Consider the following 27429-nt stretch of genomic DNA (forward strand, 5'->3'; position numbering starts at 1 on the left):
CTCAAAAAACTTTTAGCATATAATCTAAAATCAAGAATTACACATCGCACAGCTCTCAAAGCACTCTAAACACCTTCATTCATCCGTTTATACAGATATCAAAACATCCTTAGTATATGACTCATAGTTAAGAATCACCCACTACATAGATCTCAAAGCACTCCTAATATCTTTATTCATCCACCTGCACAAATCTAAAAGCATTCTTAATATATGACCCATAGTTAAGGATTATCTATTAGCACTTCAAACTCCTTCAGTCATTTATCTGCACATATCTCAAAGCATCTTTAGCGGATGGCTCATTATGTGCTCTATAACATCCTAAAATCTTAAAGAAGCTATGCGGTAGACAAGAGTAGCCACGCAAACCAATATTTCCATCACAAGCCAGATCAACATGTACAAAACCGAAGATTTCAATAATATGAGAGACAATGTTTTTTTTTTTTTTTTTTGGTCTCAAAGTTAAGACAGTATATGGAAGAAAGCTTATGAACCATAAGATGAGAATGGAATTGAAGTAGTAACCATAACCATCTCATAATTCAGTGTTCCCAAAATGAAATATGTGCCAAAAAACAACATGCATACATACATACATAAATCCATTTATCATACAGCTTATCCTTTTAATTTTTTTTTTTTTTGTGGGAAATGCTGTTCAGAGCAGACATAAAATGTGTTTCTCTGAAATATGTATCAGACTTTTCGGTAGATTACCTTACAACCATTAGATTCGCATTCTTCACATTACATTCATTATAAAGGCCATAGAATTGACTCCTTATGTTTAATCTCTTCAATATTACACTTAATTTGCATCGAACTAAGTGTACGACATCATCACAGACCAAGGAACTACCATGGAAATGTGAGAGTTTGCATCCTAAAAAAAAAACTGGGTAAAATGCATAACTGAAAGCCACACACGATTATAAATTTGATTTTAATTATCTGAAAATATTGACAAATAAAACCCTACTCGCTTTGAGGCCTTCCTGCTCTAATCGTGGCATTAGTTTTTTGTCCATCATAAAGCGTGCCAGAAGTCCAATGAAAGCTTTTCCAAATCAACAAAAGTTTGGATTTCTTGAAACAAATGAAAAAGAGGGAAAATTCAAGAATTTAGGGTTTTTTACTTGAATGGCGACCATGGATATCAAAAAGTATCCTCTCCAAAGCATCTAATAGATTTATTATTCAAAAAGTATCATTCGAATTGTGGATACCTGCGGTCGACGGAGTCTCTTTAGCTTTTGGTTAATCCTGCAGGGCGCTCTGAGCCCGACTTAAGGAACGTCATTGTAGATACCTGCGGTCGGCGGAGCCTCTTCGTCTTTTGGTCGACTCTGCAGAACGCCCCGAGCGGAGAGGTCCGGCCGAGGTCTGCTCGGCCTTTCGTAGGGTCCGGGGTTGGACTGGTGCTCAGCAGGATCGAGGTCTGGCCTGCTTGCTGCTGTTGTCTATTGGGCTATTGGATGATCCTATGTCGTTACCTGCTTGCTGCTGTTGTCTATTGGGCTGAAATTGGATGATCCTATGTCGTTAGCTGGCAATCTCCTCCCCCCCCCCCCCCCCCAATCCACCAAGCATGGTTGTATCTTTCCAGAATAAGCGTTCACAGTGAGGCATGTTTGATTTAGATGAGTACTGTCATGCGCAAATAACAGTGGCTATGGAGATTTTAGACCTCATTGTTGTATAAGACAAAAGATCGATGAGTGTAGGAACAGCTGCTGCTTCAGAAATTAAGCAGCTGATCATCATTTATTTATTTTTGATAGATACAATGGGAATGCCACCTTCTAGGACCAAAATGTGCTAAGAGGTATTGCAACTGCTTGACTGGAAGTCTCACTGGCTAATTAATTCATTGCGTTACACTATATCGAAACTGATCATAAAATACAAAACCAGATGATAAAGTGAAGGCATCGGCAACCATCGACTTATTTGATCCCTCAAAAGCAGCTCCCTTCTGCTTTTAAAGGGTAGAGAGTTCAGAATGAATGAAACCCAAAGCTAAGCAATTGAAAGAGCACTGATGAAACAATTTAATTGCAAGCTCCAAGGTCCGGTGCAGGCAGCTTTTAAGAAGCGGCTAGTTTGGCTCTCAAATCCTTCCTCAATATCTTTCCAGAGGGGGATTTGGGAATGGAATGGACGAAGTAAATTTTGTGTAATCTCTTATAAAACACCACCTGATGTCACATAAAATTTCGAGTCAGACACTACGTACTAAGCCTCTACCTTTGAAAACAGCAGAGAGAAATGGTGAGTGATTCACTATTAATCTTGTTTGAAGGAGATTTATGATTGCAAAGCTTATGCTGATAAGGCATTAAACCCACCAGTTTGGCTATGAACTCTTTCACAGCTTCCTCAGTGAGGTCTGTATCTTTAGCTCGCACAACAAAAGCAACCGGAACTTCACCTGCAGCTTCATCCTTTTGCCTGTCATGACAGCCAAATCCTTCTTCTAATGAGCGACAAATTTCCATTAAGGAATTGATGAGACATGGAGTTAAAAGTGAACGAATATAATAGAAGAGTTTGTGGGGACTACGGGATCACAGCAGCATCAGCAATGGAGGGGTGGCTGACAAGGAGGCCCTCAAGCTCAGCTGGTGGAACCTGCACCATTTCAACAGTCCAAAAGGAATAACCATCACAAAGAAGCTATGGCCAGAGTAGCAAATGTTGTTCTCTGGTTTTATTTTCACATGCAAGTCCATGGCCTTTTTGAAAGTTTTGGTTTTAATAGGGTTTGTTGGTAAATTTCTAATGGACAATTATAACCAGTCTCTCTTTTCTTTCTTTTTTTTTTACTTGTTGGCAAACAAATAAAAATGTTCACCTGAAAACCCTTGAACTTGATGAGCTCCTTCACTCGATCCACTATGAAGACCTCATCATCATCATCCACATAGCCAATGTCCCCTGTGTGTAGCCAGCCTTCTACGTCTATCGTCGACGATGTGGCATCCGGATCATTGAGATAGCCTGCCAGATTTGTCATCGATGCATGAAAATAGAATTAGTGTGCATGTATAATGCTGAATATCATATATTTTTATTTAGATTTTTATAAGTTTTGATCAAGTGTCTAGTTGGCATATGTTATATACCGAAGGTGTCAATTAGTTGATGTTGAAATATTTTACATTGGCATTTTGTGCACTCCGATATGTCGTAGGTTCACGAATTACCTTTCATGATTTGAGGTCCCCGAATGCATATCTCGCCGGGCTGATTCCGGCCAAGGGAGAAGCCGGTCTCCGGATCGACGACCTTGAGACCGGCATTCCTCACGACAATGCCGCACGAGCCTGACTTGGCTACGACAGGATCTTTGGCAAATGCAGGGCACATCGAAAGCACCGGACCGGCCTCAGTCATTCCATAACCCTGCATATAAAAGCATGCACTTAAGTTCGTGATAAAATCTTTAACAAGTGACTAAGTTATCTATTCATTTATCATCATCAAGTAGAGTGTTGGCTATAGAAAAGAATTGAATGTTAAGAAGGATTTACTTATTTTTGGTAATATTTCCTGCACAACCTTAATGAAAAAATCTCACAAAGTTTTGCCAAAAGAAAATTCACTAAGTTTCAGTATTATACATCTTGGTTAGTCCTATGACCTATTACGTAAATTCTTAGTAAATTTTTAAATGTCAATCCAATCCATGTTGGAGCTGAATCGAAGAGATTCAATCCAATCCATGCGGTTGCCATACAATAAAACAAGTAGGTTTATAAAACAAGCGGGTAGATCAAGAGCAACTCCTCGCATGAAACTTTGGAAATGTCAGTAGTTAGCGTCGTGGTAGGTGCGACTAAACGATAAAATTCTCTCTCTTTCTCTCTCTCTTTTCCCGAGTTGCTACCTACCAAGATAAATGGGTAGGTGGGGCAACTCCCCAATCGCCATTGTCAGTGGAGTAGATCTTGCCAAGGATTCAAGTGTTTGTTGTGTAGTTTTAAAGGAGATGATTGTCCTGAGCTGGAACTAGACAAAAAAATTATCACAGACTTTTATGCAGGTTGTCCTTGATGGTAGGAAAAAAAATATACAAGTTATTTTTAGCTTCTTTTATTTTATCATCAAAGAGATTCATATACAATGGGCTAGATAATAGGCGCAGTTTCCTCTAATATGAGATAATTTATTACAACTAAAAAAGACTTTATAAGCAACAATTTTTCTCTCTTTATTAGGTTAATTGATGAGGTCAAATCCCATTTATCAGTAATTATTTATATGAAAGCATAAACATTAAATTTGGACATTCTACAGATTGTTTTGATGCAGACAATCATGTCCTGGATCAACTACATACATTCCACAAACTCAATTTGATACTCATTCTGAAGGATAGCGTTAAACAAATTCGAGGAAAAGGGCGAATTGTAGATCTGTATAAGGATCTTGTTGCAATCAAGATTTGGACCATCCAAACCACACTATTCCGAATAGCCAAAAGTTCACTAAATCAAAATAGATTGCACTAGTTTTACCCAACCCTGACATGGAAAAAAATAAGAGAGCGAATTCAGCACTAAAAACAAAAACAAGGTTCTTTCAAAAGCAATTAGTGACACCCCATGCACGAAATCCGACGTTTCTATGGATACTATGGAGTACTGTATATTTATGTATGGCCATCGAACAAACATGTGCCGTGTATGATATGGCACATGCTTGTGGACTATCATGTTTGACGGACATCCATCTATTGATGGCGGCCATCCACGACTATATAAAACTCCGTGGTGCTGTATGTGCACTACGGAGCACCATGCTGTGGTCGCGCGGTCACGTTCAGAAGCTGAAACATCAGCATTGACAAAGTTTATGATCATGCGCATGACAATATTCACCGTAACTTAAATCATTCAATTCTAATTACATCAAATCTGTTGCCAAATCTTGACCCTTAATCCAATGGAATAGTCGTAAACTGTTCTCAGCCCAAACTTAAATCTTGGCCCAATCCATTTACCGGTATGCCTTCTGTTGCCACCAGGGGACAAACAAAAACTTTTAATTGATCCCAGCATGTGGAATACGACAGATGGCACGTGACAACTGACATGCGGTCATGAAATGGTGACCGTAACGGCGAAACTCTGAAAACATTAGAAAGAGAGGGAGCGAGAGCAACTCACCTGCCCAAAGACAGCCTGAGGGACTCTGGTTCTGAGCGCCTCTTCGAGCTCCTTCCCCAGTGGTGCCGCCCCGGAGAGCACGATCCTTATCGAGCTGAGGTCGTACTTCTCGACCACCGGATGCTTTGCCAGGGCCAGGACCAGCGGCGGCACCACCATCGCCACCGACACCCGGTGCCTCTGAATGCCCTCCAGCATCGTCGTGATCTCAAACTTGGGCATTATCATCACCGCCGACCCTGCTCTCAAAGAACAGAGCAAAACAGAGTTCAGGGAGAATATGTGAAAGAGGGGAAGCACGCACAGCACCACGTCGTCGGTTTTCAAGTAGAGGTTCGGATTCGCCCCGTCGACTTGCTGCGCGACGTTCGATATCAGGCTCTTGTGCGTCAAGATCACTCCTTTGGGCAATCCTGTCGTCCCCGAGGAATACGGGAGCGCAACAGGGTCCTCTGGATCGATGGTGATATCGGGAATCGCCGTCTCGTCGGCCTCCAACACCTCGGAGAATGGTATGCATCCCTTTGGAGGGGCATCGACGGTGATGACGGTAAGCCCGTCACCAAGGTCGGGGAAATTCTCATTGCGGAGTTTGTCGACGTAGATGGATTGCGTGATGATCAGCTTGGCGCCCGAGGCCTTGAACTGTTTGTAGATCTCGGAGGCAGTGAAGAAGGGGTTCGCGGCGGTGGTCACCGCCCCGAGCATGGAGGCGCCCATGAAGGCGAAGACGAATTCAGGGCAGTTTTGGAGGAGAACCATGATGACATCTCCTTGTTTGATGCCGAGCTTGAAGAAACCAGCGGCGGTCCTACGGGAGAGGAGGTGGGTCTCGTGGAAGGTGTAGGTCTTGTCGGCAGTGGAGGAGATGAGACAGGGGGCGTCGGCAACTTCGGAGAGCTTCTCGAAGCAGTAGGCGTGGAGCGAGAGGTGGTTGGAGAGGGGGATGTCCGGGAACTTCGATCGAAATATCGTGGTTTCGGGTTGGTGGATTTGGGTGGGGATTTGGGGTTGGGTTTCAAGGGAAGCAAGAGAGATCATGGCCATCGGTATTTAAAATTCTTTTGAGGTGGGGAAGAGAAAGGTTGCTCTTGTATTAAAGAACAGAGGAAAACAGAGGAGGGAGGAGTTGTTCCTTGATGGAAACAGAGGAAAACAAGAGAGTTTAGAGAAAAGAGAGGTGGAGGTGAAGTTAGGACAGGGCAGGGTATATAGAAGGGAGACAAAAGAAATCTATGCAGAGAAAAATAGCCAAGAGACCGGAGAAACTCTGTTCGTCAAAGGAGATCTTTAGAACATGAAGATAGTGCCAGCCTTGCTTGAATGAATGAATCAAAATAGCAGGATAAGTAGAACACAAAAACAATATCTAAGAGCGAAACAATTTTGATAGTTTCGCGCGGATTTAGAAGAAACGAAAGATCTTGTAACCTCACTACCTCTGTCTTAGAATGGAAACAGCGAGATTAATGAAGAAAATTCAGCAAGAGTTCGGGAGAGAGAGAGACAGAGTTCCAAGGACAGAAGGCGAGAACTGAGAAGAGAGGAAGGAAAGGGGGTTCAATAAATACAGAGAAGAGATGGGAGTTAGGTGGGGGAGGGGGGTAGATGGGAAAACAAGAGGCGTGGAAAGGAGCACACGCCCATCTCACTTTCAATAAAACCTGCCCTTTCTTCTCACAATCTGTCCATCTCTCGTCAACCACACCTACCTAACTACCCTTCATTTTTACCACCAAAAAGTAGAGATAAACTTTGTCTTCTCTCCCATGCTCGTCATTTTACCTTCTCTTCTCACTGTTTCTTTCCCTAAGCAGATCCAAAAACTAGAATCCATGGCTGGCTTAAGTTCCATAATGTCCAGATGATCCATGATAATGTCATTTCTATCCCTTTTTTAACTTGAGGTATGTTCCCATATTGACTGCTATTATGTCTTTAGTCCATGTTGACTAAAAACTTATGCAAAGTTATGGTTTTGATGCTTATTTTTTTATGTTTAATCGTAGATCTTGGTACAAGTGCATATATTATGTATCAATCAGAGATAACAATGTGTAAACACAGACCTACTGCATGCAAAATATATATCTAACTATATACAACAAGTAATGTAAAATGCTGACCCCAACATGGTGACATTTTGCCAGCATAGAAGAAAATTTATTAAAATCTTTTGTTTAATAATTTTTTCAAGAAATAGGCCATCAAAGCATCAAAACTATGCTTGGAAATTTTTTTTTTAAAGTAACCATATATAAAATGTTTCTATTGAGCTTTGACGGAACTACTCATGGCATAATGCCATGCAGAGGCAAGAAGGATGGCTTTTAGGTAGGTACGTAGGTAATAGAAACATCAGCAGAAAAATCAATTGAAAAGCCTTATTCTAACCAAAGAAATTCAAAGAAGAGAATAGCCACGGGAATAGCTAACCATGAAGCCCACCCTTTAATAAATGCATTAAATCAGGGTTACCAATCTTTCTTGATTTCTTCTGGATGGGTTGGAAACAAACCCTCCCTCAAATTTTCCGACATTCGTAACAAGGTATAAACTTTTTCCTGATAATGCGTGACTGTAATGATCTATCCATTGGCTCTAAAAGGAGACGAACATACATACAAATATGTCTTAAGAGTCTGGAGAGAAGGAAAAAGGGATCAGCATTGAAAGGCCTCACGAGATGCTTGTGATTTAGGAACTACACATTTACGAGGAAAAAAAAAAGACAGTCTAACCTAATTCAACCACCACCTAATTTGCATCCATTCATTTATTTTTATCATCACTTTTGTTAGACTTTAGCATGCTGTTTTGTTTTCTCTCTGTTCTGTTTCATTTTTTGGCTCGGTTCTGTTTTCTTACTTCTGGGTCTCTATGTATTGCTCAATCTGATAGTAGTTGGGTTGAAGTTACTTTCATTCCCTACTAAGCTAAGAAGTCACCAAAGATTTAATTTTGTCCATGAGAATTGGACTCTGCCAACAATTAATCCTACTCAATTTGCATCCTAACAGCATGAAAGACTGAAGCACAAGAAATTGAGCATTTGCACAATAGTCTTAAATACTGCCCATGGATGATGAGAATTCTATTAAGAAACAAGACCTCCAACTCTATGTTTATTGCTTAAATAAAGAATGAGATAAATGTAGCTCGGAGCTTTAATGTGCAAATTTTCTACGGTTGTAGTTATAGAAAATTTCTACAATCTACATATGCCACAAATTTCTATTATTATGTGCTTGGGATTTAAAATCACTAAAATAATTGGTTTTAAAATGAGAATGTCAATTAGAAATCTATCACATGCCTCAATTATGGAGATTCCCTAGGGTTTGAGTTGTAGAAGACGTGTTTCAGCTTTTTCCCGATAAATTTTATAACCTCTTCTTTTCAACTAGCTTTGTTGGATGATCATGCGGAACTTTTCCAAATTTTTTTTTCACTTCTATATTCTTGTTTTTTTTATTTTTTCTTATACTTTTGATCTTTAATGAAATTGAAGGGGCTCAACCTACTCTTCTCATGGCAACGAATAAGGAACCTGCAATCTACTTAAATCTAACATAAATGTAATTTTTAGTTGGATCAGATCAACCGATGAATTGATGGGTCAATTCAAGTGTGATTTAACACATTTGTACCATGCTCTCTTTCATTTTCATCCATCATGCCCATGTTATTTAACAGTTGGACTGGTCTATCAGCTCTCCGGTGGATCTTTCCTATAATATATGTAGACCCCACCCTTATGGACAGATAAGATGCCACGTCTGGTTTGTAAAAGTGGTTCCGGTCTTTTTGGAATTGTTGGCTTGACGTGGATTGTGCTCCACGAAGTGTCACCATGTGGGTGAAAAAAAAATAAAAAAAGAAAACCCACAAGCACGCCCAAATCCTTACAGATCAGAGCAGACTAGACTTGTCCGAGCCTGATAACTACTGTGGACCCACGTGGATGCAAGGTTCTTAAAACAAGAAGACAGCGTGGGCGGTTGCGCGAAGAGGTCACATTCTCTGGTCCAGCCACGTTCCATGTGCTTGCCCCGCTGTGGAACGCGGCACGTGGCCTACCGTTCAACCGCCATTAAATATTGCTGGATTTTTCCAAACCGGCTTCGCTCCCAAACATGAGGACAATCATGCAAAAGAGGACCCAGCTGCAAATGCCGCCGCCACCTTTAAGCATCATTTGATTCACTTCCCATTCAAATACTCTCTCTTATTTAGTAAATTCCAATGATTTTCTGAGCCTGAATCTTGAGTTCGGAGTTAAATTGGAGAGATCTAATCCTACATTCATGGCTACGTTTGTAAATATGCAACACCATTGTAGAGATTGATAGTATCATGGAATCTATGCAACTTTGTTCGCCTCACGATATAACGGCAGCATCGTCGTAGAACTACGCCTGTCCTTAGAGAGGAGAGGGTCGGGTTCATTACAAAATTGGTAGCAGAACTTAGCATAACATGGTAGGATGAATGAAGTATATTTTTATATTAAACTAAGCAACGGGCAGCAAAACATCAGAGGATGTCTTGGTTTTATTTAAAAATTTAATCTAGCTAAATTTGTGATTGCATGCTTAAACATAAAGGGACAAATGAAAAAAAAAAAGAGGACTACACTGGCCTCCTTGTGATGTTTCATCCTTTTGAAAGTAGAGTAACTTGAAATGGTTGCTTCTCCTTCTAAAGGAGGACTTACATTTGAATGCTGTCATTTTGCTTAACAGCAGATTTAGATGCCGTCAAGGTGTTCAAGGATGTCTAACAAGCAAAACAAAGATTGAAGGAGACATTTCAAATAGCTTCTTCTGAAGGCCTCACAAAAGAGCCATAAAGAAGACAACAAAATCTGCTAAAAAATTGAACATCCACAAAAGTTAGCACATTGCTAAGGCCAAAGCATGAGGAAAAAATAATTAGTTGCACACGGATCTGATCATGTTCGCTTCTTGTTCCTCATTGGGTGCAAGTAACTCCTTAGTGAGCTCTCAGGACTAATATATAATAAAGCACTACCTTGAGACAATAACGCATGTGAGCCCAGATATATATATATATATATATATATATATATATATATATATATGAACACATGCTTGCATTTAGGCATACAAAAGTTATACGGAAGAACTCTAAAATGGAAATTATTAAATGAACTCACTGTTTCGTAAGGATAGCCATTAGTAAATGATCTTAGGACAAGTTCAAGTTTTTCTCTTTATTATTTTTTTTTTCAAATTTAGAACTGTTTGGATATTCCTACAGATTTTATAAATTGAGTTATTTATTTAAGCATGGCTCTACCAACCAAACACTTTTTCAAACGAAATCCTAAGGCAATTTTTTTTTTTTTTGGCGGGCTAGGATTTGGGCAAGCCTTTAGCAGCTGCAACCTACTCATGCGTTCATGTTCTTCAGAAAGCTAATAAGGTAGCATATTAGTTGGCCAATTTCGCAAACATTGAACGGCTGAAAGGATTCGGACAGAAGGATTTCCACGTATGTTAGCTTTCTTCATCAACACGGATACAAGGGCACCTCTTTTATCCGCTTGTTGTGAGTTCTCCTTGTAGCCTCGTTCCTGAAAAAAAACAAGAAGAAATGCGACCAAGATGGGCCAATAGGATCGAAACCTACAGAATTTTCGATCCAATCTTGCAGGAGTATCCAAAAAATGGGACCAAGGGTCATGCCAATAATCTACTCTCAGATCTATTATTCGAATGATAATATAGATGGAGAATTGCTTATCTAACCTGATTCTCTTGGATCTTGCCTATTATTAGAAAGCTCAAGACTCAAACCACTCCAAACAGGTCTATGTTGAATTCGTTTCATAAGCCAATTATACTCTTTACATGTAAAGAACATATCATGAAGCTAATCAAATTTACTATATCCCATCATCCTAAATCCCACTTCGATACATTAAAGATCCTAACTTAATGGTTTGGCAACTCACACGCATATCCATCCACCGAGAGACCAAATCTGACTGAATCTATCTTCAACAAGCATCCTCCAGATCTCAAACTGATCCATTACAAGTCCTAGTTTCATAAACGTGTCCGAGTTTGAATTAGCCAGATAAAACTAGGATTTTTGAGGGAATAACTACCTACCATTTATAGATCATAGATTCGGGGACTGTTTGTTGTCAATTGCTCCTTAATTGAAGTAGTAAAATTGTATCAATCAAATCCTTTCTGGTGCTTCCAAATATTATCGAGGAGGTGATCACTCTTTGATTGAAAAGAGGGTTCCGTTCTGATTTCTTAACTAAAAAAGAAGTACAAGTTGCTTACTAAAAATCCTATACATGCATTCCACAAATACCCAACGTCTCTAATTCCATTACTTAAATCCTAGCGAGCTATGAACCAAGTATCCCAAGCCAATATTTCTTATCCCCTGCTCTGCTCTGCTCTGCTTCTGTCTAGGGTTTGGGAGATAATATCTTGCTTTGAGATAATTACTGGTGAGATTGAGAGCTTATGTATTGAAGATCTTCCTCTGTCTTATACCCTTCCAATTTTTTATAGGTCATAGACTGAACTATGTAAATCTATGTCTCTTTGCGAGTGCTCTCTTTGCTCTCATAATTCTAGATCTAAATTCTTTGCATAACATCTTTTCTTCTCGACTCATTGATTTACTATTTTACTTATCCCTTTCTTTGCAAACTCCATTTCATTTTGCACCAACATAATCTCCACCCTTTTATCGAACTTCCTCGGTTGTGAAAACCCCCAACTTTCTATATGCCTGATTTTCCCAAGTTAGTATATAGATCTCGGCCCAATACATAACTCTACATGTGTTCCCCTCTTGAATTGAATAATGCTTTTCCTAATATCCGAACATATATTTTCTCAAAACTTATAGTTAATTGCTCCTCTATGAGATCATCAAAGTATTTTTTTTTACAAAATTTTTAGGAAATAAATCAATACAAAGTTGTGTATCTAGGATACAACACTATACTAGAAGATATCTATAAGTTTCAAAAGAGTTAAAAATATAATAATGAAAGAGAAGAAAAAAAATGAAAAAAATTTTGGAAAACCATACCTTGATGCATGTTCTTTTTATTTTTGTAATTAACTTGATGCATGCTCTTTATCTATATTCTTTTGTAACTACCAAATCTTCATACCAACTGTATTATCGCAGCAGATTTTCTTCTATTCCCTATCCTTTCCATCTCTCATGAACACGGTTAAGAAAAAGGATTGACATCCTCGACCACTTAGCTAGCCCAAGGGGCCAACATGATCCAACAAAGAATTGAACCCATCCACACTCATCCTCACCCAGCTTTGTGGTTCCAGGTCAACTGTGGCTGAGTCTGTTGATATCTACTACATCTTCTTAATATTAGACCATGATGTAAGATGAATTCATTGTGAAAACTCACTAAAACAATTGTTGGCTAGAAGATTTCTTTTCAATTGTTTTTTTTAAAAAGAAAACTACCATGTATATATATCTATCTTGCAAGGAACAATAGATAGGAAACATTCTATTGACTTTTTTGTGCGACACTAGAATACTTAATTAGATATTTGTTTTGAATTAAATTAGACCAGATAGAGATACGAGTTTAGACAAGATTAGGCAATTAATTTGGATTTGTGTTGGGTCAAAGAAACCAAGCCTCGAAAAGCTAAGTAAGTTTAATTTATGAGCTGCTTCGATATTAAAACCTATGTCTTAAGCTAAACCCATGTTAGCCAAACCAAGAACTGCCTCACCATGCTTTGTGTTAGGAGCCGTATATAGAAACCACGCACCGCGGGTTAAGGTTGTTTGGAGAGGGGAGAGTTTTAGTTGCAACGGAGTCAAGACATTCTTTTTATATGTTTAACTCCCATAAACATATACTGCATCTGTTTCCAGGGAGCACTCAATAAACACCCTTCTTTACACCCAAACCATCACTTAATGAGAGAGTATGCTCGTGGATCTTCTCACAATTAAGTTCCCATTAAAACCCGTTTTTAGTAATCAGAGGATTCGTGCTAAATTGCCTAATTTTAAGGACATATTAATCCCCCCAAAGGTCTATCTTTCCTTTTAGTCCTCACTTCCCATAATCGGCGCCTCCTATCCTTCTCCAAACCCAGGTCCAACTTATCTTTTGCCGGGTCTTCTTTCCATCTTCTCTCCTTCTCCCCATTATAAAACCCAACCTAGGCACCCTCTTCCTCCATCCAATCTCTCCATTAATTCCTTTTCTCTGCCACCTCCCCTTCGTCTCTTCTTTTTCCCAGGTAACAGCATCCTTCTTTCTTATTTGCTTTCTTATCATGGGCTATATAGATACGAACTTTTACTAGGGCTACTTTCTCCGCTTTCATTGGTGTATATAGTTTTGATCCATGCCTGCCTCTTCAACTTTTTACTGCTTCTCTGTGTTTAATATTGGATCCATTGGTACCCTCTCTTCAGGTTTCTCCGCAAGGACAAGGACTGCCGAGGCTTTCGATTGTTCTCCGTTGCGAGCTCCATCCACATGTATCGTTCGATGGCCGCTAGCGTGGTTGGTGCAAGGAGCACGGCTGGAAGCATGCTGTCCATGACCGCCATGGCGGCGGCGGCACGCGAGGGCGAGGGCTCGACCAGCACCGGAGGCCGCGGCCCGTTGATCACGCAGCGCCCTCGAGACGAGCCAGGCTTCTCGATGCTCTGTTCCCACCACAACAGAGCATGGCTCGGCACCTTCAAATCGGAGCCTGCAGCGGCCGCGGCCTACGACAGCGCGGACATCAAGCTGCACCGTGGTGACTCGCGCCGCAACCTCCCGTGGAATGAAGTCACGGTTCGCGAACCCCGGTTCCAGGAGCAGTTCTCCACCGAAGCGGTCCTCAAGATGATTAACAGTGAGCCTTACGAGTCGAGGTTCGCTGAGTACCTGCAGCCTCCGTGGTGGCCCCTCCCAGGGGCTTCCTTGGCAGTGGCGGCGGCGGCGGCATATTCTGCGAAATATTGTTCACCAAGGAGCTGGCGCCGAGCGACGTGGGGAAGATGAATAGGCTGTTGATACAGAAGAAACATGCGACGCGGTTCTTCCCCGAGGTGTCTCCAACGTCGGTGGACGAGCTCTTCCTCGAGTTCCAGGACCCGGAGAGCCGGTCATGGTTCTTCCGGTATCGATACTGGAAGAGCAGCCAGGGTTGTTACGTCTTCACCAAGGGATGGAATAAGTTTGTGAAGGAGAAGGGGCTTCGGGCCAAGGATTCCGTCACCTTCTACCGGTGCCAGGAGCGAGAGGGACGGCAGAGAATATACTTCATCATTAAAGCAGTCCCCCGCAGGCAAGAGGAGGGCCTGGAAAATAGGAATGGGACAGTCGGTTCAGGCCTCAGATATAAAACAGAGGTGAAGGAAGAGGAGGTAATATCCGGGGCAATGGCAGTGTCCGGGATGACGCAGGCGCAGCAGGAGTAGAAAAGGGTGAAGATCTTTGGGGTGTGGGTTAGTTGAGAGAGGGACATGGGAGGGTGGGTTGGAGGAACAAAGGCTCTTTTTGATTGGAATCAATGATGTCGTCGTCTTCTTTTTTTTTGTCAAACTTAGGATCTAATGGAACTAACCCTTGGGTTTATACTGGTTTTGTTGATCTACTGGTCTGGTGGTTAATTTTTAGTCATGAAAACTTAAATGCTTTGTAGCTGTAAAAGTGGCAGGACTACGATTAACACAAGAGTAGATTCCTGCACTTCTTTGAATTGTTGCCTGCCTTTGTCATGTTTTAGTGAATTCCAATATTTCCAGTTCTGTTATGTTTTTGGTTGCACGCTTTCACTTGCCTCGTCACTGTTAGGTTTTTTTTTGTTTTTGTACTAGCGTGGCCAGTCCGCTTGCTTGTAGAACTCCAGTCATAAAAAGGAGTTTGAGGAATAGTTAAATCGCCACATAACTGAACCTCCATTAATGGATCGACCTGAATCGGTGGCTATGACCAGAGCTTTGCTATATTTGCTGGGTGACAACGCACCCTTGACGATGTCTGTCATCTTTAGGCCCCAAATTCTTTGACGACGTCGACCGTAGGATCGCACTCACCATGGATGTCAAAGAGCTCCGAACTCATTCATTGTTCCATCTGCACCAATCTCAAAGCAACCACTGCGGTATCCAATAGTAGATTCGGGGAATTAGTACTTCTTCTTTTGTGCGAAGGCACAACCCCTGGCCTAACATTACATGGTGGGATCGCTGTGTTTTTCTTCTTGTAAACAGGCTCATGCTTTCATGGGCAAGGCTAGCTATTTTACCATTAGAAGTTTGCGAGTTGGGCATCAGCCCGTTTACTCTCTCTGGCAGACTTGTGGAGGGATGGAAAAGAAGGCCATCCAATGCATAAGGCTCTCGTCAGCGTGGGATCTAATACGAGGAGGATCAGTTGATCAGAGCACATATGGATGACTTACAGATGGAAAACTTATTCTAGCAAATGCCCATCGCCATAAAAACATATGGATTTGGGATGGGTTTCCTCTGTTTAATCTGTGGTATTGTAAAACGAAACTAAATTCTGGCTTCATCAGGTCAACTAATGAATGCTTATCTTCCAACAAGACAGCAACAGACCCACAAATATGGCTGCTTTTGTTGGTATGGTATCTCTTCATCGTTTTCAGTACACATGAGAAAAACCAAAACACGGCAAGGTAAAACTTGAGAATATTACTACTTTATTTTCTCTCAAGGAGGAGAAAATATTATTACTTGTAAAGAAAAATTACAGACGAACGACCACTCTTCCTTTTAGTAAGTCCTAATCCAAACAAAAGTCCCAACCCGACTCATAAAGTCTACACTAATCAGAATCAATCAGTTAAAGAGGCCTTACGTATGAGCCGCCTTTCCTCCTGCTAGTGCCTGATCCCCGTGAGCGCGGCCCTTACTGTGAGCTCAATCAGAGGCCCGTCCTCCAACAAATAGGCCGCATCTTCAAGCTCGAACAAAGCCTCGAGGTCGATGCTGACGAACTTCTCCTCCCACTTGGCGAGCTCCCTCAGCGCATCGCCGTCGTCGCCTTTGCGGTCTGACCCCTTCAAGGTGGCGGTTGGGCGGGTGGTCCAGTACTCCACCACCTTCGCCAGCGTGTGGGCTTTCACGCCGGCGACTGGAATGCAGAGGGGGGAGTGCCCGTCCTCCATCATCCTCTTGATGGTCTCCGACGACATGGCCGCTTTCGCTTCCACAACGAAATCTCTACCGTCCATGCTCCTCAGCCTTATCATCTTCTTGGGTCTCGCCGCCATGGTGCTCGTCGACGACATTCTCTCTCTCTCTTTTTCTCTGTGATGAATACGTTATCTGATGGACAGGATTGGAGGTGTTTATATAGATTGAAGTCCTAACCCTACCAGGAGTGTGTTCATGCTTGTTAATCTTGGTAGGAATAGGAGTAGAAGAAGTAACTACGTACGAAAGAAGACGTTGCTCGACATCATGCGATAACATTTTACTCCTTTCCTGAATAGGAATGTGATGCCATGCGATTATAATACGACTCCAGTACTAAATCTCTACACCACAGTCATGCCATGCGATTGTAGAATTACGGGTCGGATCCGAATCGCACAGGGTTGGGACCTGAGAGGCCACTGCGAAAAACGAATCGGGTGAAGAAAGCATTTAGTGAGAAGTGAAAGAAGAGGAGAGAGAGGAGAGGAGAGAGAAGGAGTGACTCGGGATGTGTGCCTGGGTGTGTTAAAATTCGTGCGGTGGGTGGGGTATTTTCTCAAACATCTGGTGAGTGACTGTGAGGGGGAGGGGGGGGGGTCATCCTCGCTGGTGGGGAGCACCAAGCTCCTTCCCTCTGGTGTGGCACCCGGCCTACAGGGGGGATGGCGACGCAGGGGACTCCGGGTCCCAAGGATGCAGAGGCGGCCATGGGGGACAAGCAACGTCCGGGCGAGAAGAGCCGGTCATGGGCGGATGTGGCGAAGGGCCTTCCGTATGTGGCGAAGAGTCTCCCGAAGGCGCCGTTATGGTCCAATCACCAAATCTCTGCCGCAGAGTTGGAGTCCCTGAAGCTCCGATTCACTGACGTGGTGGAGATCCCGCCGGAGAAGATGGAGCTGGCTAGGGCGGCCTGGCGCGACTCTGCTGTTATCATGCGAAGCCTAGGGCGCAGAGTGCCGGTGGAGTGGATCTGCCGGGAACTGCGAGTGGCCGGGAAGCTCGACTACGACGTCGAGGGCTTCACGATGGCAGAGGAGTCCTTCGTCTTCCGCTTCAGGTGCGAGAAAGACCGGGAGGCAGCAATGGAGGCAGGTCCCTGGCTAGTGGCAGGGCAGCTCCTAGCGATGGAGCGTTGGCGGCCTAACTTCGTTCCGGGGGCCGAGCAGTTGAGGCGGGCGGTTGTGTGGCTTCGACTCCCGAGCTTGCCGACGGAGTACTGGACTAAGGAGCTCATCTGGTACATTGCGGAGAAGGCGGGTCAGCCTCTGGCGCTGGATAAATTCACCGATCAAGGCCGGAAGCTGGGATTTGCCCGCGTCAAGATCGAGGTGGACGTGTGCGAGCCGCTCCGGCCGGGGACCTTCATCCAGGTAGGCTCTGATTCCCTCTGGCAGGCATTCCGGTACGAGAACCTGCCCGGGTTCTGTTTCAGGTGTGCCAGGATCGGGCACGGTGAGGGCGCTTGCCCGTTCCCGTCCACATCCCCGGTGGGGGCTGGTGTGCAGGGTGGCCCTCCTCCTCAGGAGCCGGGGGCGGAGTTGAAGGAGGGGGACCGCCTGGGAAGCCGGTTGCCCTTTGGCCCGTGGCTGTCCACCTCCAAGATGTGGCAGCCGAAGGGGAGCAAGCCGAAGGGGAAGCAGACCGCAGTCTCGGAAGGGGCTCTCTCGCCGGTCCGGGCGGCCTCCGGGTCGGGGCCGAGCTCCCCTTCAGCGGCGATACCCTCTGCTGCGTCGCCCACGGACACGGAGGGGTGGCAAAAACCCTCTAAAGTGGCGAGGAGGAGGTCGCCGGAGAAGGAAGCGGTGGGTGGGGAGCTGATCACTGAGTCAACTCCTCTTGACTCGGGGTCCGGGTTGAACTCGGCATCTACTGCAGGCCGAGTGGCAACTGGGCGAGTTGAGGCGAGCGGGCCGGGTCCTGGGCCATCCGTGATCCTACCCAAAGTGAGTACGGGCCAGGCTAGAATGGGCCAGAAGAACGACTCTGGGAGGGATTGTGGACAGGGCCCAAGCCCTATGAAGCGGGCCCGCAGCCCGGCAAGGGGTTTCAGGGGACTGCAGGCGAGACGGAATTTGCCGTCTCAGATCCCGCGGTCCTCTTCTTCATCTTCCTTCGATGATCCGCAGCACCGACGGAGGGTGGAGGGTAGGAGGCACTTCAGGAGTGCTTCGTTGCCTCCGGCTAGGGCCCCGAGCCGGCCGGCGACTGGTGTCGCCCCAACGGGTGAGGGACCCGTGGTGCCAGTTCCGGTGGCCTCTTCTCCGGCGTGCGATCCTGTGGCAGCGATTCCGACTCCTCTGCAGCGGGTGGCAGTGGCAGGAGGCGTCGAGGTGACATCAGCTGGTATGGCCTCGGACGGCAAGGTGGTGGAGGGACTTCCGGTTCTGCCGATGCAGTGTGGGGAGACGCCACCGGACCTGCAAACTGGTGATTGGTCGGCGTCGGGAGTAGAGGAGGTGCTCTCGAGGTTGCCGGTGGAGCCAGCCCCTGGTGCTTCAACGAATGTGGTGCTGAGAGGCCTCCCGGGTCAGTCTGATCAGGGTTCCAGCTCCCCCATTCAAGCTCACGGGAGGGTGGTGGAACTGTTACGGGCGGTGATTCAGGATGCTGGGGTGGAGTCTGGGGACTCATCCAAACATGGTGGGGGTAGCCCAAGTCAGGGGCATGCCTCATCCTCATCCCATAGTTTTTAAATGAGAATACTAGCTTGGAACTGTAGAGGGGCGTCCAAGCCGTCTTTCTTGACGTCGTTCAAGAGATTAGTTCAACTTCATTGCCCCGAGGTTTGTTTTATTTGTGAGACGCGAGTCTCTGGAGAAGGCTTGTGCCGGGTGATGCGGAGGTTGGCCGTTGACTGGGAATCTTTTGTGATAGAGTCCCAGGGATTGTCTGGTGGTATTGTGATGCTGTGGAGACGTGGAGTGGCCTCTATAGAGGCATTTTGCAATTGCCCACAGCAGGTTGTGATGGTCATCTCTGAACCGAATGAACCCCCATGGGTCCTGTGTGGGGTCTATGCCAGCACGGATTACCGCACTAGGAGACTTCTTTGGGGTGAGCTGTCTCGGTTGTTGTCCCAGGGGGTGCCGACGATGGTGGTGGGTGACTTCAACTGTATCCTTGCCCCCTCTGAGAAACGTGGAGGCAGAGCTTATTCGGATTCGGTGGACAGGAGGGAGTTTCGGGAGTTTATGAATGGGGCTGGCTTAGTGGATCTCGGGTTCACTGGGCCGCGCTTCACCTGGTGCAACAATCAGACTGGTCGCTCGAGGGTGTGGGAGCGGCTTGATAGGGCCATTGCCTCCCCGGATTGGATTCAGCGGTTCCCTTCCTATCAGGTTAGTCATCTTGCTCGGATTGCCTCAGATCACTGTCCTATTCTGATTTCTACAGTTTCGAGCTCCAGCTACCACAGCCCTTTTCGTTTTGAGAAGCTGTGGTTGTCTTACCCCCAATCTTGGGGAATAGTCAGAGAGGCTTGGGCCATGCCAGTTCAGGGTGATGCCATGCAGAGGGTGTCGTGGAGGCTGGAGCTCACCAAGCGTCGTCTTCGAAGATGGAACCGGGAGGTAGTGGGTAACATATTCCGGAAACTAGAGGAGGTGGAGGGCAGGATTGCAGATCTTCAGGGGAGGGAGGACTATGGTGGGGAGTTGGAGGAGGGTGAGATGTCGGATTTGCGACGCTATTTGGCATCCCATCATTCCTTGCTACATCAACAGGAGACAATTTGGAGGCAGAAGTCGAGGGTCCAGTGGGTCAAGGAGGGGGATCGGAACACTAGCTTTTTCCATCGATCGACGGTCATCAGGAGGCAAAGGAATATGATTCGATCGTTGAGGGTTGGGACGGGCCAGTGGGTGGTGGAGGACTCTGCAGTGAGACAGGTGTTGTTAGAGTTTTTCAGATCCAGGTGGACGGAGGTAGATGGGCCCTATGTATCGGATCAGCTTCCCAGGCCGGCAGTCCGTGTTGAGGAGTCAGAGAATGCAGCATTGATCCAGCCAGTTTCAGATAAAGAAGTGCAGGAGGCAGTGTGGTCCCTGGGGGAGGACAAGGCTCCAGGTCCGGATGGATTTCCGCCGTTCTTTTTTCGTAGATATTGGAGCATCATTCGGAGGTCAGTTGTGGAGGCTGTGCAGTTATACTTCGCTCGGGCGGTGATGGCGGATGCCTGGCAGGCTACTTATATAACCTTGGTCCCGAAGCGTCAGGATGCGGCGGAGCCGGGTCATTACAGGCCCATTAGTTTGTGCACCTCTTTGTACAAGGTAGTAGCGAAGATCATGGTTGGGAGAATGAGGGCCTTGTTGCCTAGCTTGATTAGTATGGAGCAGGGGGCGTTTGTGGGGGGGAGGAGCATTTCCGATAATATATTGCTAGCCCAGGAGATGATGGGAGATCTACAGCGCGCATCGAGGAGGCGTTGTTTGATGGCTGTGAAACTGGATATGGAGCGTGCTTACGACCGGATTCGTTGGGACTTCCTCAGGTGTGCTTTGGAGAGCTTTGGTTTCCATCAGATCTGGATTGACTGGGTCCTGGGCTGTGTGCAAGGGCCTAGTTTCTCCATCTTGGTCAATGGTACGCCATCTCCCTTCTTCAGAGCTACTATGGGGCTTCGCCAGGGATGTCCTCTTTCCCCATACTTATTCATTATTTGCTCTGATGTTCTCTCTCGTTGGCTACATGCTGCTTGTGAGGACCAGGGGCTGGCCGCCTATAGTCCAGCCCCGGGCGCCCGGCCCATTTCTCATTTGTTGTTTGCAGACGATTGCCTTCTGCTTGCTAGGGCGAGACCTAGTGAGGCCTGCACCTTCCAGAGAGTGCTGTCGGAGTACTGTGAGGCGTCGGGCCAGAGGATTAATCTCCAAAAGTCAGCCATATTCTTCAGTCCGAGCACGGAGCGGAGGGTGCGACGGGAGATCAGGGTGATTTTGGGGATGCAGGAGCAGGAGGGGGCACTAGATTACCTGGGAGTTCCCATTACTGGGAGGAGGTTGCGGGTGGCGGAGTGTTCCACACTGGTGCAGAGAGTACAGAGTAGGCTTGAGGGTTGGAGGGCCTCATCCCTCTCTATGATGGGCAGGCTGACGCTGGTCAGGTCAGTGCTATGCTCCATGCCGGTTTACATTATGGCCCACACAGTTGTGCCGAAGACAGTGCTGGTAGGGATTGAGCGGCTGATGCGGAGCTTCCTGTGGGGCTCTTTGGGGAGGGGCCATGGAGTTCATCTAGTGGCCTGGGAGAGAGTCTGCACGCCTTTGAGTGAGGGTGGCCTAGGGGTACAGTCTCTCCTGGCTAGGCGTGAGGCACTCTTGGCGAGGCGTGCTGTGCAGCTTGTTCTGGAGCCACATGGACTATGGAGTCAGGTCATGTCAGCGAGATATGGTCCAGCAGGCTTAGTGGGCCAGGTGAGGGGTAGCCGGAGGAGTTCCTTTATGTGGCGGGAGATTGGGAGGTATCTGCCTATGGCTCAGGCACACTCCAGGTGGTTGACTGGCGATGGCAGGTCCATTGATGTTATGGAGGACCCATGGGTGGATGCTCTCCCGCTGAGCTTGTGGCCGACGATGATTGGAGTTGAGTTAGCTGTGGGACTCCGGGTATGTGACCTCCTCGTGCCAGGCGAGAGGGAGTGGGATGAGGACAGACTGGGTCAGTTATTTGGGGAGCACCTAGTGGAGCGCGTTCGGGCTCTTCCCATCCCGGGGTCAGCTGGTCCGGATGTCAGGGTCTGGAGTACCACTTGTAGGACCAGAGTCAGTGTTGGTGATGTTTCTCGGGTTCTTCAGCAGGAGTCTGAGCTGAGTAGGGACTGTGGTTGGGTATGGAGGTTTGGCCTACACCAGAGGGTGGCACTGTTCCTCTGGAAGGTGGCCTGAGATCGCCTGCCGACTAGTTCAGAGTTGAGTCGACGGGGGGTCGGCATTTCCCCCTTGTGCACGCTCTGCGAGGTGGACGAGTCAGTGGATCATGTACTCTTCCAGTGTGGCTGGGCGAGGAGGACTTGGAGGCTGTCTGGGTTCTCGGAGGGTGTCTGGAGCCGGAGGGACGGCTTCCTGGAGGAGGTTCGGGGCTGGTCTAGATCCCCACCGATGCGATGTTTGGCCATTAGAGCGGCATGTACAGCTTACCAGATTTGGTTGGCCAGAAATGGCCGTATTTTTGGTGATATCAGTCTGTCCCCGTGGTTTGTGATGGAGCGGGCTCGGGCGCAGGCAGCGGAGTTCCTCCATGTTGACTCAGACCTTGGACCTATGATAGCTCGGGACATCTGGGGCCCCCACTCTGCTTCGGCAGCTCCTCATGTGGTGTTTTTCACCTAGGAGCCCCCACCCCCGAGCTTCCTCAAGGTCAATTTTGATGCCTCAGTCCAGGATGGCGGCAGGAGGGGAGGTGCTGGGTTTGTCATCAGGGGCCCGGATTCCCGCTTGGTGGCAGCAGGAGGCTGTCAGATCTTCGACATCTCAGTTCCAGGGGCAGAGCTGCGGGCAGCTTGGATGGGGTTGCGATATGCGCGATCCGTTTTGCGGGCGAGCTCCATCATCCTGGAGGGAGACTCGGCCACTGTGATCAATTGGGTCCGGAAGGGCCCGTATAGCGATAGGGCAGTTCACCCACTGCTCCGGGATATATGGTTGATGGTGAGGGGGGGTGCTCTTTCGAGCAGGGCATGTATATCGGGAGGCCAATGGTGCGGCAGACTGGGTGGCGGCGTTTGTTGCGTGCCACTCAGGCGGCTCACTATGGGTCGGTGAGGGTGATTTACCTGGTGCTATCCGGGAGATTTTGTATGCTGACTCTTCTAGGTGCATTCGTACCCGAATAGTATGAATCATCGGTTTTAGCAAAAAAAAAAAAAAAAAAAAAACGAATCGGGTTGGAAAGAGTCGGCTTCTGTTTGGATAAACACCGTTCGAGTTGCACCCCCATTTCCCCGTTGTTTGCTTCACCTACGGTGACCGGAACCCTGGTCCACCTACCCCAGCATTATTGTAATCAAATGCATTAGAAAAATATTATTTGCCATTTTGACTTGCCTTAAAAAGACAAATTAAACATGATCAAAGCTCTATATATACTGCTCCGGAGAAAAGAAAAAGGAGAAAAAAAATATCTCATACCTAACGGGATTTGTGCGAGAGAAAAATCTCGGGTTCGGAATCTCTTCCCTTCTGATTTAGGCTTATTTTTTCTGAATTTCTCTGCGCATGATCACATGTTGCTTGCGTCTACATGTTTGTAGATCTACGATTTTTGCTTTTTGTCTGAATTCATGAGCTTAATTGGTTTTTACTGAGGGGTCTTGGAGAGAAGTTCCAATTTTGGTATTTGAAAGGAGGATTTTGTTGAGGATCGCATTTATTTGTTTTCTGGAGGGTAAAGTTTTGATCTTCTTCATGTTTGTGGGGTTTCCTTCATGAGTTTCGGGCAAGGTTGTGCTGTTCATGTGAGAGGCTGGATGATGGGTTATGCTGGGTTTTATTTCATAGTATTTTTTTTAGGGATTTTTTCTTTGTATTAGATAGATCCATCTGTTATCTGTTTGGTACTTGTTAACTGGTTTCTTTGAACGGCTCTCCTCTCTAATTAATGATTCTGGTTTGTAGCTGCTTTTTATTCAATTCAGGTGCTGCATGTGGATTTTCTTTTTTAGTGGTGAAAATGGAGACTAAGGAGGTAGAACTTCCATGTGGATGTTCTCTTTTTTAAAAGAATAATCATGAATTTTGGTGGTTTTTCTCATAGTAAGATGTGGTAAAAACAAAAGATCAAATTTTGCTGAGGTAGTCGGAACAAGTTTCAGACGACATAATATTTCATTCCAGATGACAAATTTCTGACTTTGTGATCTTTCTGAAACTTATAAAGGAAAACAACTTTGTGATCTAGAATGAAAATATTATAAACCACTGAGAGCTTTCTCGAATGGAATCACCCCTTGCAGGCAACGGGGCAGGGGTTCAATTCCGGTTAGAGTTAGCCCCCAAGAGGTGGGTATAGGATAGAAAGGTGGGGATTTGATGCTTGGATCCTGTTTGAAATCAAGCTTCTGCCAGTTATGTGACATTTTGATGCTTGGATCCTGTTTGAAAGATCAGTCTTTTCCACTTATTCAAGTATATCATTTGAAACTCTATCCTGATTATAAGATCTTCATTACTATCACCTTTTCAAGGATATTTCACTTTTCCTATTTGTCTCTCTCTCTCTCTCTCTTATGAAGTAAGCTACTCGTAGTAAGATTTCTTTTTGCATTAGAATCTTGATTATTGGGTTTTTAATTTAAGAAAAGTGGATTTTGATAAGAGAAAGTGCATTTTCTGGAGAAGAAAAAGGACTTAGACAGGATCAGATATCTGTCTAGAACTTAGCTAAAGTGCTTCCTGGATGTGAAAGGCTTTGAATTGTAATAGTTGTCGATTTATTCGATAAGCCATCAAAGATGTGCTGTTTATGTGGGATTATATGCTGAATTGTGTTGAAAGAGAAGTCCACCTCTTACTTTTGGGGAACCATCCTTTGAAGCATTTTCCTTCCTAGAGAAGGATGCATCACAAATCTTTTTGGCGTTCCATGTTGAGGTTCATCAAACTAGAATAAGATTTTTTGAACTCATAATTTCTTATTGGAGTTTCAGCTCACAAAATGCAAACGATACTTTCTCATGCTATCTTTTTTCCCCCTCATCTTATTACCCTTTGATCATAAATCAATTTCTCAGCTTACATGTATATCTGCCTGGATCTTGAGGTCATGCCAGACGTTTTAGAACCTCCATCCTAGATTGGAGGTCTGTCTTCTTTTTTCGGTCTTTGGTGGTTGAGTTTTGATGGATCATGGGCTTTTCTTCCTTCTGTTCATATCATCTAACATTCTAATTGTTATATGCTGTATATCTGATAATGTGGGGATTGATCCTACTGGTATTCTTATGCAGTCAAAAACAGTAAATTAAACATGTTATGCAGATATATATTGTCAATTAGTTTCATTATTCATTTTTGGGTTGTAATTCTTTGTTGGATTTGCTGTAAGATCCTCACTTATGTCATTATAGTAGCACTAGAAGCGCTTTTTTTTTTAAAGTTTTTATATGAGTTTTCATTGGTTATAATTTCTCAATCTTATCCTAGAATGCTGTTGTTGATATGTGTATGGTTTCGTTTTCGATTCACATTGATTAATGACATTCTTGTAAATCCTTGTCCTCATAATCCACTTACATCAGGTGAAAGATGGCTCTCACAAGAATTGGCCTTGCTGGTCTGGCTGTCATGGGCCAAAACCTGGCCCTAAACATTGCTGAGAAAGGGTTCCCCATTTCAGTGTACAACCGCACCACTTCAAAGGTTGATGAGACTGTTGAACGTGCCAAACATGAAGGAAATCTTCCAGTTTACGGTTTCCATGATCCTGCATCGTTTGTCAAATCAATCCAAAAGCCCCGTGTCATCATCATGCTTGTGAAAGCTGGTGCACCTGTTGACCAGACCATAGCAACGCTCTCAGCTCACATGGAGAAGGGTGACTGTATAATTGATGGTGGCAACGAGTGGTATGAGAACACAGAGAGGCGAGAGAAAGCCATGTCTGAACTTGGTCTTCTGTATCTCGGGATGGGAGTTTCTGGCGGGGAGGAGGGTGCAAGGCATGGACCTTCATTGATGCCTGGAGGGTCATATGAGGCCTACAAAAACATAGAAGACATTCTTCTCAAAGTGGCAGCCCAGGTTCCGGACAGTGGCCCCTGTGTTACATACATAGGCAAAGGTGGTTCAGGCAATTTTGTGAAGATGATCCATAATGGAATTGAGTATGGAGACATGCAGCTGATTGCTGAAGCTTATGATGTATTGAAATCTGTAGGCAAGCTTTCAAATGATGAGTTACAGCAGGTGTTCTCCAAATGGAATAAGGGAGAGCTTCTTAGCTTTTTGATTGAGATCACAGCAGACATTTTTGGAATCAAGGATGACAAGGGTGAAGGTTATCTGGTAGACAAGGTCTTAGACAAGACCGGAATGAAGGGTACTGGTAAATGGACTGTTCAACAGGCAGCTGATTTATCAGTTGCTGCTCCAACAATTGCAGCATCTTTGGATTCAAGGTTCCTTAGTGGATTGAAGGAAGAAAGGGTTGAAGCTGCCAAAGTTTTCAAGTCAGGTGGCTTCAGTGACATCTTGAGCAGTCAGCCAATAGATAAGGCGAAATTGATCGAGGATGTGAGGCAAGCTCTTTACGCTTCAAAGATCTGCAGCTATGCACAAGGGATGAACTTGATAAGAGCTAAGAGCATGGAGAAAGGATGGGGCCTCAAGTTGGGTGAGCTTGCAAGGATATGGAAAGGTGGGTGTATCATACGTGCAATCTTCTTGGATCGGATCAAGAAGGCCTACGATCGGAATCCAGAACTACCAAATCTTCTAGTGGACCCAGAGTTTGCAAAGGAGATATTAGATCGCCAGTCTGCTTGGCGTCGAGTCATCTGCCTTGCTATCAATGCAGGTATAAGCACTCCAGGTATGTCTGCAAGTCTGGCTTATTTCGACACATATAGGAGGGAAAGGGTGCCAGCTAATTTGGTCCAAGCTCAGAGGGACTACTTTGGAGCGCATACTTATGAGAGGATTGACATGCCTGGATCCTTTCACACTGAGTGGTTCAAGATTGCAAAACAGTCAAAGATCGGAGGTTATCTTTGATGAGTGCTTTCGTGGAGACATGGGGGTTATTAGTGAATTGTGTGACTTTGGCTGAGAAAAGGGTCCATCCCTGCTTTTTAACAAAATAATGTCCCAGATTGGGATAAGGAGACCAGTTGAACTGTTTAAATTTGTGTTACTGCAGCTTTAATGCATTTTTATTAGAACTCTGAAATTTGGATATTATGTTTACTAAGGTTTCACATTTTAAGTTCTCCCATATCTTGGTGAGGAAATCAGAAGGTCCGGCTAACATGTGGAATTGTACTAGTTCCATCTGTATGCTACTTTTAAACGCATCTATCAAATCAATTTTGCTTATCAGT

At 45.1% G+C, this 27429-nt stretch overlaps 3 protein-coding genes across 3 annotated transcripts; 1 reads left to right on the forward strand and 2 right to left on the reverse strand.

Annotated features, from left to right (window-relative positions):
- Positions 1-1725: 1725 nt before the first annotated feature.
- Positions 1726-6804, reverse strand: LOC103717120 (4-coumarate--CoA ligase 2). The gene is made up of 6 exons (XM_008805388.6): positions 5178-6804; positions 3213-3411; positions 2861-3006; positions 2570-2637; positions 2355-2457; positions 1726-2204 (listed from the first exon to the last, which is right to left on the reverse strand). The coding sequence occupies exons 1-6, from the start codon at positions 6222-6224 to the stop codon at positions 2094-2096; spliced, it is 1674 nt and encodes a 557-aa protein (XP_008803610.4). The 5' UTR covers positions 6225-6804; the 3' UTR covers positions 1726-2093.
- A 9271-nt stretch (positions 6805-16075) lies between these two features.
- On the reverse strand, positions 16076-16468 carry LOC148703258 (SKP1-like protein 4). Its single transcript, XM_088723336.2, has one exon. The coding sequence runs from the start codon at positions 16466-16468 to the stop codon at positions 16076-16078; it is 393 nt and encodes a 130-aa protein (XP_088579462.2).
- Positions 16469-23422: 6954 nt separating this feature from the next.
- On the forward strand, positions 23423-27427 carry LOC103717122 (6-phosphogluconate dehydrogenase, decarboxylating 1). Its single transcript, XM_008805392.6, has 2 exons — positions 23423-23553; positions 25630-27427. The coding sequence occupies exon 2, from the start codon at positions 25637-25639 to the stop codon at positions 27101-27103; it is 1467 nt and encodes a 488-aa protein (XP_008803614.3). The 5' UTR covers positions 23423-23553; positions 25630-25636; the 3' UTR covers positions 27104-27427.
- Positions 27428-27429: the final 2 nt, after the last annotated feature.

This window comes from Phoenix dactylifera, chromosome 6 (genome assembly GCF_051530095.1).
Source record: "Phoenix dactylifera cultivar Ajwa chromosome 6, Ajwa_hap1_PhDact_Kaust_v1.1, whole genome shotgun sequence".
Taxonomy (NCBI): Eukaryota; Viridiplantae; Streptophyta; class Magnoliopsida; order Arecales; family Arecaceae; genus Phoenix; species Phoenix dactylifera.

Excerpts from the sequence above, each read along its gene's own strand:
- LOC148703258 (XM_088723336.2), bottom strand. The coding sequence starts at position 16,468 with ATGGCGGCGAGACCCAAGAAGATGATAAGGCTGAGGAGCATGGACGGT.
- LOC103717120 (XM_008805388.6), bottom strand. The coding sequence starts at position 6,224 with ATGGCCATGATCTCTCTTGCTTCCCTTGAAACCCAACCCCAAATCCCC. Across the intron at positions 3,412-5,177 it reads CTCAGGCTGTCTTTGGGCAG|GGTTATGGAATGACTGAGGC; the intron begins GTGAGTTGCTCT and ends TTTTATATGCAG. Across the intron at positions 2,638-2,860 it reads TCAAGTTCAAGGGTTTTCAG|GTTCCACCAGCTGAGCTTGA; the intron begins GTGAACATTTTT and ends GAAATGGTGCAG.
- LOC103717122 (XM_008805392.6), top strand. The coding sequence starts at position 25,637 with ATGGCTCTCACAAGAATTGGCCTTGCTGGTCTGGCTGTCATGGGCCAA.